Here is a 9,263-nt window from a genome sequence, read left to right as displayed (position 1 = left end):
GAATCCCCAGCGCTTGGCCCATAGCAGGCCCTCAGACCTATCTGCGGATGAATAAATGAGTGTGTGAACCGGTTCAGTGATTTCGGTGGGGTGAGCGCGGGGCCTGCGGTGCAGGCGCTGGGAGCGGCCAGGCCGGGCCTGGCTCAGGCACCGCAGCCACTCAGGGCCACCGGGGACCAGCCGGGGAGGGCGCGGGCCGAATCGCTGCCGCCGCCGCAGGGCGCATGACTGCGGCCTCCGCCCCCGCCCGCCTCCCCGCGCAGTCGCCGGCCGTCGCCTCCTGGGGTTGCGGCGAGCCGGGCCCGCGAACGTCACGGACCTGCGCGCTCCCTGCACTCTCCCGAGCTGCGCTAGGCGGGCTCCGCGGGCTGCCGGGCGGGGGAGACCGAAACCGAGGCCGGGCCCGTCCGTCCGCGGCCCCGCCCGCCCAGTGCACCGGGAGCCGCGCTCGCCGGGCCGCGGAGCCCAGAGCTGCGTGCACGAACCCGGCACCGCGAGGGCGCGGGCGCCGGAGGGCCCCGGGTCTTCGGACGCCTCTGCGGCGGCTTTGGTGGCGGCTCCTCCCTCCTTGCAGTTGGATCCCGGGCGGGTGAGGCCCGTCCCGGCCGGTGAGCGGCGCGCAGAATGGGCCGATGCTGCTTCTACACGGCGGGGACGTTGTCCCTGCTCCTGCTGGTGACCAGCGTCACGCTGCTGGTGGCCCGGGTCTTCCAGAAGGCCGTGGACCAGAGTATTGAGAAGGTGAGGCGGGGCGGGCTGTGTGTGTGTTGTGGGGTCCTCCAGCGCACCCTCCCACCGCTGCTGCTGCGCCTTGTACGGGGCAGACCCTCTGCACTAGAGCCCTTCGCGCTTCCCTGTCTTCCAGGGCTTGGTAGGCGAGGGTTAAAGAAGGATGGGGAAGGATGGAGCCGACTCTGTTCCCTCCACAGTAATAAGTAAGGCTGTGGATCCTGACTTTTAAAAAGGCTTTTGGTTGTGTTCTGACGTTTGCAACTCTCCCCACTCTTTCCGTCTACACCCCAATCTCAGGTGGGCCCAAACTTGTTTCCCTCCCACTTGGTGAAGAAACAGAACTAAATGAAAGACACCGCAGAAGAGGCAGGTTATGCTGTCTGCTTGCTGTGGCCTTTGAAGTGGTGTGCGCCTCGCGGATGAGAAGTGGGTGTGCGGTCTATTGTGTTCTTGCCTCCCTGGGCTGGCCAGGGCAATTGGTAGCTGAGCCAGTCCTTAAGGCTGGGTGACATTTCATCCATCAGTCTGTGCTGAATGCCGACTTAGTGGCTTTGTATCTTGTACCAACAGTCTGTGTCGCTTTTTCTCACCATGGATTCTTGTTCTTCTCAAACGGCCATAATTGTCAGGCACAGATGCATTTAAATCCCTACAAGAATCTGAACTTGCCTCTTCCCCTAGATGATTGGGCTGGAGAGCCAGTCCTTTAAGAAGACTTCTCCGTCTTTTGATTTCACTGCTCATTTCATCTGCCCTTTCCCCCACATCCACCAAGCTGTATCAAAAGAGGAACAAGAGAGAGTTCCTGGGATCATTTTTTCCTTAAAAAAGAAAAAAAAAAGTCACTGGAGCAGCAGCCTTTCTTGTTAGCATTCATAACTACATGCTTAATTTCTCCCGCTGTTCTGCACTTGCTGTGGCCAGATAAAGAAGCCCAGGCCTAGTCCAGTTTGAATCATGGCACTCTCCAGTTAGTAAAGCTATTTTATTCCAGGTGGCAATGGATATATTCCTTTAACTGAGTTTCCAAAAGTAATTAACTGTGCACCTGAAATCTGGCAGTTAAAGGCAATTTTTCACAAAGCACCATGGCAAAGCATAATGTAATGTTTAAAGTTCACATTGCCAAAGGCCCACTGACTGAGCAACTTGAAGATCAGTTTCCTCTGAGCACTCATGTTCAAGGAAAAAAGAAACCAAATCCTTTCTCCACTCCTGTCCATGTCCAAATCCATGGTGAGATGTGTTTGAGAATGTCAGCTCTTGCTTTGGGTGACTAGAGTTAAGTAATCCAATTATAGTCAATATGTGAGTTTTCTTGTATGGCTTTGAAAGGCTTTTCAAGGGAGGCCTATAGGATGAGTGATCTTCCAGTGGTTCCCATATAGCCAGCCCTTAGATTCTCTGTGGGTCTCCATTTCTCTGGGTAAGGGGGTGGCTGTAAGACAACTTGGCTGGGGCCTGAGTTTGTGTTGATATGTCCAAGTGTTTTTTTCCATGAGGAATGGACTCATTTTGATAAGTAATAACAGTGTAGGGAAGTGGACTTTCAGAGCTGCTCAATCCCAGCTAAGGAGGACTGCACAGTGTATTGTGTGAAACTAAAGGACAGGGCTAGTTTCAGTGGGCAGATGTGGAAGTACTGTTGTCATTAGAGGTAAGTCACACGTTGCTATTTTGCTTTTTCCTGGATTACGTGTAGGGTGGTAGGTAGCATAGGTTAGTGGGAAAAAGTGAGGACCTTACACTCCTGGGCATGAAGCCTAGCTTCCACCTTATACCAGCTGATGACCATGGGCTGTTTAAGCTTACTTGATTCATATTTTTCCCATCTGCAAATGGGAATAATAAGGACTAATGATCACATCTACTTTCTCAAATAATTCTTATAACCTTAAGGAGTGATCTTTCTGGGATATAGTTAGTGCTTAATAAATGATAGCAATTTTATTTTTATTAGAAGCCACACAAAGAAAATACATGGGATTTGGAGTCAGATTCCATATGTTCAAATCCTGTCATTACTATTACAAGCTTTATGACTTAGCTCAAGTTACTTATCTGGTTCTCAATTTCATTGCTTGTAAAAGTGGAGATATGCGATGTTAGCTAACTTGGGCACAGAAGTGCATTTACTGTGAAACTCACAAAGTTAAACTTTGGGTCCCTCTCTTGCACAGGCCCTTCCAAAGCCCTGTACCTAATTCTGTATCCCAAATTTTCCTTTTTCTTAAGAAGGGCCCTTCAAATTGTGTAAGCTTCAGGACCCACAAAAACGGGATTTGTCTCTGCATGTGTATTATTGTAGGACTAAGTATAAAACACAGCAGAGTAGGTGATCAATATATGGCAATCATCTTTATTGCCACTATGGGAGAATTCATTCATAACTTGATTCTAATCTAGTTGTAATATAATCTACTCTGATATTTCTAGTTCTTTGCTTTTTCATGTGAAGATTGTCCATGCCCTGACTTGTCTACATCAAAAAGGGGAGAGGGAAAAGGGATGACATTCAAATGAGTAGGTGTGGGAAGCTTAGTAAGATAATTCCTGTCAAAATTTGTCTCAGATGATAATTGTCCTTGAACCCTGCAGTGATAACAGGTAACTGAAGACAGACTTTTTATTTTGGCCAGTGAATATAGTAGAAAGAACCAAGACAATTTTGTTTCATTCTTGGCCTCAACGGTGACTGTCTTATATCAGGCAAGGCCTGTAATTGTTTCTTCTTCAATTTTCTCATTTTCAAGAGAGGCATTATAGTACCTCTCTTCTCTTTTTCCCACACCCTCTTCCTAGGGGTATTCTGAGCATTAATAAGGCGTTTCCTTGCAGGCATTTGGGCCTTCATGAAGAGAGAGCTTCATAGAGACCCAACAGTTCCTTTTCCTCCCTTAAGCCCAGAAGGGCAGGAGTTTATGTTACATTTCATCTGGTAGCCCAGTGAACCGCCTTGACACCTAGTGCAGTGCCTGAGATACATGTTAAATGCCTCTTGACTCACCTGTGATCATTTTAATAGAAAGGTGTCCTCAGAATCAGCAGAACTAAGTCAAACTTTTTTTTTCTGTCCCTAAGGATTTCTTGGGCTAAGCGAACAAGCAGAATAGCAAGTTATTTAATCCCTCAAAGCCTCAGGATCCTCATTTTGAAAATATGAATTAAGGATAAGAATACCTGTGTCATAAAGTTGTCATAAGAATGAAATAATATGATTGCTACAAAGCACCCAGCACAGTGCCTCACAAATGTCTGAACGTTAACATTTGTTAGGTCTTTTTTTGTTGTTTTTTGAGATGCTAGTCTGGAGTGGAGTGGCATGATCTTGGCTCACTGTAACCTGTGCCTCCTGGGTTCAAGCGATCCTTTTGCCTCAGCCTCCCGAGTAGCTGGGACTACAGGCGTGCAACACCATGCTCAGCTAATTTTTGTATTTTTAGTAGAGGCAGGGTTTCATCATGTTGGCCAGGATGGTCTTGATCTCTTGACCTCGAGATCCGCCCACCTCGGCCTCCCAAAACTGCTGGGATTACACGCATGACCCACCGTGCCCAGCATTTGTTATGCCTTTAGCTATTATTTGGCATCTATGAATTGGAATTGGACTTACACAAGCTATGGTTCCTTCTAGCTCCAAACTTCCAAGATCCTAGGCACAGTGACCTTTAAGAGCAGCTATGACACAGGCACAGTGACCTTTAAGAGCAGCTATGACACAGGCACAGTGACCTTTAAGAGCAGCTATGCAGTTCAGAATATTAAATTTGCACTCCTGATCTCTGCAGACGTGCTGGCAATTTGACTATCTCCCAGTAATAGGGATGCAGAACTGACCACAGTCAGAACTGGCCAACAAGGAATGGGCTGACAAGGGAACCAGTGGGATACTGGATACTGTTTATACCTTTTACTTCCTCCTCACAGGTCAAGGCAGGACTGTAGCATTAGGCCTCAGAGATGCAATGAACAAGACAAATACACTTCCCCTTCTTCTGGACCTGAGGCTTAGGCAAGTCAGTTCCAGCTGGTTTCTTTTGGGAGCCATAGCAACTTTGGAGCTGTTCTGCTGATGCCTCGAGAAGTAAAATATAATCACTGATAACCAGACTGCTTTGATTGGTAACTATATGGGATCTTTTTTAAAGTCAAATCAGTAAAACATCTTTATCAATGTATACATAAAGGCATTCAGCTATATATAATTTGAAAGGGCTCCTTCTTGCATACCTACTTCATTTCCTGAGTTGCCTCTATTCAAAGAAGACTTACCTTAGTCTAAGATTTTTCTTGATCAGAAAAAAACAGTAAAGATATCTTAAATCTCTTATCTTACTGTCAAGGAAATTGAGGCTCAGGGAATGGAAGTGACTTATCTAAAGACAAATGGAGAGGGAGGGGTAGAGCTAGGAGCGCCAGCTGGTCTCCTGATCCTGAACCCACTTTTCCCATCTCAAGGATGACCATACATCCCATTTGCCTGGAATAGTCCTACCTGGTTTCTGTGTACCTGTTGTTCTGGTGTAATCATGAACACCCCCTTTCCTCCAGAAGACTTCCGCTTTGCGCAATAAATTCTATGGTCACCCCCCACCACCCCATGCCACAATGTTCTTACAGACAACAATGTATCCGATTCTTGGCTCCCTAAAGAGTTGAGGCCTACTCAAGCTAGCTCAAGCAAGATGGGATTCTTATTTTTTTCTTTTTGTAAATCTGGAAAGCTCATAGAAATCAAAGGGCAAGAACCACGGCACAGTAAGGCCTCCTGAGAGGACAATTGAAAGTGGAAGGTCACACTCTGTCTCTCCTCTGCTTTCTCCACCAACAGGCTTCCTCTGTTTACTCAGCCTGGCTCTGTACTCATCCAGGCTTGCTCAGCCCCGCCTCGGTGTGACTTTCCAGCTGCTGATCTCTCATGGACATGCTTCGTCTCCTGGTTTCTCTTTTCCAAGTTTGTAATGGAGCAATGTGATTGGCTCAGCACAAGAAGAAACCACAGCGCTGTAAACAGAGGCAGTGTCATTAATCTCCTTGCAAGATTCTCTAACTCCTAAAATTATCCAAATTATTTCCTGGCTTTTAGAAACATGATCTTATGATATCAAAATCATATTAAGTTTCTTTCAGTATCTTACTAATTCATGTTAACTCTGAGTGCATTCCTTGTTAATGATTAAGACAATACAGTAGACCACCAGTTGTCAGCATAATCCCTAGACTCTAGGAGATACATCAGAATCACTTATGAAGATTTAGAAAATACCAGACCCCACCCCAGACCTGCTGAATCAGACTCATTAGGAACAGAACCTAGGTTAAAGTGCTTATCATAAAACCCGTTACTGGAGGCAGGTTGCTGTGGGATCATAATCTGCAATTTTAGGAACAGGCATTTTTTAAAGAGTTGTTTATACTTGTATAGTGATTATTTTAGCCTATGTCTTCATTCCTTAAGATGATAATTCTAATTGAGGATATTACTACTAATAATTACTATTAATCTGCAAGTTTACATTAAAGGAAATATTATTTGATGAGGAGGGGAAGGTTCCTGCCTGTGGAAACTTCTTTGCTTTATAGTTTAATAAAATACAAGATTTCATTCTGTCAGGCCACAGCAAAGGGGCCATCTGTTCTGCCAGACGTTTGCTTGTTTCCCAGGAAGAATCGGGAGGTGGAATTATAAGCTCATTAATGAAAACACAGGATGTTGGCCAAGTGACTAGACATTCCTGGCCATATCATCAAGATATGTACTATCTATACATGATACACTAAGGAAGGGACCATTTCTAATCCAAGTTGATGACTGGAAAAAACAATCAAGGGAAACTAAAGACCACTTTAGGTGTTTGCTTTCTATATCTAAAAGCACCTTTAGGTACATGCTTTCGCAGTCATTCTTTTATTTGGCAAGTATTTACCGAGTGTGTACCATTTGCAAGGCAGTGTGCTAAGAGCTATGGATATAACACTGAACAAGATGCAGTCTCTACCCTTACAGATGTTCTAATCCAATTCAAACTCCTGGGCCCCTTCACACTCTTAAAAATTACTGAGGACCCCAAATAACTTATGTTTCCGTGGGTTATACCTATTGATATTTACAATATTAGAAATTAAAACTGATATGTATTTTTGAGAAATTTTTAAAACAGAAGAATACACAAGCACATATTCCAATATGACATCATTACACATCATGTGGCCTCTGGAAAACTCCAGTCTACACTTAGAAAGAATAGAATAAAAAAAGGCAAATGATACCTTAGTATTAATATAAAAATAGTTTTGACCTTATGGGCCTTCCTGAGAAGGTCTTAGGGCCCCCCGCCGAGGGGTCCTGAGATCATACTTTGAGAACTGTTGATCTAGTTTTCATTTAATTAATTATTCTGATTTTTAGAATATTTAAAAAATACATAATATCAGTTTTATATTCCTGTAAGACCAGTTTGGAAGCTGTATTGTTAATGTTTTCAAACAACCAGGATTTTGCTTAGTGTGTCTTTCATTTACTGTGTCCTTTTAGCTTTCCCATGAGTCCAGTGTTAAAAACAGTCGTTTGGGCCATCAATAATTCTGATTCCACAATCTCCTGTCTTTTCCTGAGTGCTGATCATAGTAGACAAGAGCATCCATATCTCTATAATTGAATTACTCAATAATTCCCTTCTAGCCTCAGCCCTGCAGGGATTTTCAACCCATATGACGTAGTTTGGTATTTTAATCTAGTATGAAAGCTCTCCTTGAAGGTAGAGGTCCTGTCATATTTAGTTTTGTGTCTTTTCTTACTGCCAAATGCAATGTCTTATATCAAACAGAGGGTCAGTAAGTATTACTTGGATAAATAGAGAAAACTATGTCTTTGGAAATGATTTTGTTTGCATTTTGTTGTTTAGTCTCACATTTTGTCGCACTCTGTGGGCCAGTGATCACGTTTGTCTCATTAATGATGTATACCTTTAAAATCTGGAAACTTCACCCATTGGTCCAGATTTCCAGCTTCTCTTGAAACATGTGGATGTTCTTTAGTGCTGGACATACCAAGTTCTGTGTGACAGCTGTCTGGCCAGAAAAGAGTCTGACCCTTAGAAGAGACCTACCTTCCCTGTTTCCTGCTGTCTTAGTCCATTCAGGCTGCTGTCACAAAGTAGCATAGACTCGGTGGTTTATATGCAATTGAAATGTATTTCTTACAGTTCTGGAGGCTGGGAAGTCCAAGATCAAGGCCCCAGCAGATTTGGTGTCTGGTGAGGGCTCACTGCCTCATAGATTATGGTCTTCTCACTCTAACTTCACGTGGTGAATGAGCTCTTTGGGGTCCCTTTGATAAGAGAACTAATCCCATTTGAGAGGCTCTACGCTCATGACCTAATCACCTCCAAAGGCCCTACCTCCTAATCTCACCACCTTGGGGGTAAGGATATCAACATAGGGGTTTTGAGGGGTCATAAACATTCAGACCACAGCACCCACTGTCCTTTGCACCCTTATTGGCTCCCAAGGCCCAGTGAAGGTGTCTGTTGCTGTGCATGTGCTGTTATCTTTCTTAGAGTACAGGAATATCTCTCTATATCTGACACTCCTTAACAAAAGAAGGAAAATGAAGGCTAGCTTGAGAGGATCATGTGTTTAACAGAAATGGGAGAGGGCGTGTTTCTTGGTAGAAATGAATGTTGTTGTTGGAGTTTGACATGTAAACAAATGTACCAACCCACGACCTGTATCACTCATTTGTCCTAGCCTTCTGGCCCCTTCAGCTTCTGAATTTTACACACTTTCTAGAGAGAGTGTGAGGCAGAATGCCTTTGTTAAACGAATGTAATCACTCACCACAGGTCCCATTTTTTATATTCTTTTTTTTGATTGACAAGTCAGAATTGAACCTATTTAGGGTATGCAACATGATGTTTTGAGAGAGATATAGATATAGACAGATATACGTAGTGAAATGGCTAAATCAAGCAATTTAACATACATGTTACCTGAATCGCTTATATTTGTTTTGAACACTTAAAATCTAATCTCAGCATTTTTCAAATATACAGTCTTTTGGGTTTTTTTGTTTTGTTTTGTTTTGGTTTTATTTATTTATTTTTTTGAGATAGGGCCTCTCTCTGTCACCCAGGCTGGAAAACAGTGGCGCAGCCATGGCTTACTGCAGCCTTGACCTCCTGGGTTCAAGCTATCCTTCTGTTTCAACCTCTAAAGTAGCTGGAACTACAGGTGTGCACCACCATACCAGGCTAATTTTTAAATATTTTTTTGTAGAGATGGGGTCTTGTTATGTTGCCCAGGCTGGTCTCAAATTCCTGAGCTTAAGCAATCTTCCCACCTTTGCCTCCTAAAGTGCTGGGATTATAGGCATGAGCCACTTTGCCTGGCCCAATATATTATTCACTGTAATCACCATGATGTACCATAGATCTCTTGAATTTATTCATATCAAACTGAAATTTTGTGTCCTTTGACTAACATCTCACCAGTCCTCCCAGCCCTCACAATTCCCATTTTAAGGATATTTT

At 44.0% G+C, this 9,263-nt stretch overlaps 1 protein-coding gene across 1 annotated transcript in view; it reads left to right on the top strand.

Annotated features, from left to right (window-relative positions):
- The first annotated feature begins 334 nt into the window (after positions 1 to 334).
- Positions 335 to 9,263, top strand: part of SCARB2 (scavenger receptor class B member 2) — a 60,387-nt gene continuing 51,458 nt past the window's right edge. The window contains exon 1 of the mRNA XM_012447020.3: positions 335 to 741. Coding sequence (XP_012302443.2) covers positions 625 to 741 — 117 coding nt within the window. The 5' untranslated portion in view covers positions 335 to 624. The remainder of the gene's footprint in view (positions 742 to 9,263) is intronic.

This window comes from Aotus nancymaae, unplaced genomic scaffold (genome assembly GCF_030222135.1).
Source record: "Aotus nancymaae isolate 86718 unplaced genomic scaffold, 86718_ANA_hifiasm-v0.15.2.pri h1tg000006l, whole genome shotgun sequence".
NCBI lineage: Eukaryota > Metazoa > Chordata > Mammalia > Primates > Aotidae > Aotus > Aotus nancymaae.
Note: the sequence above shows the minus strand (reverse complement) of the source record. Positions and strands in the feature narration are given on the sequence as shown.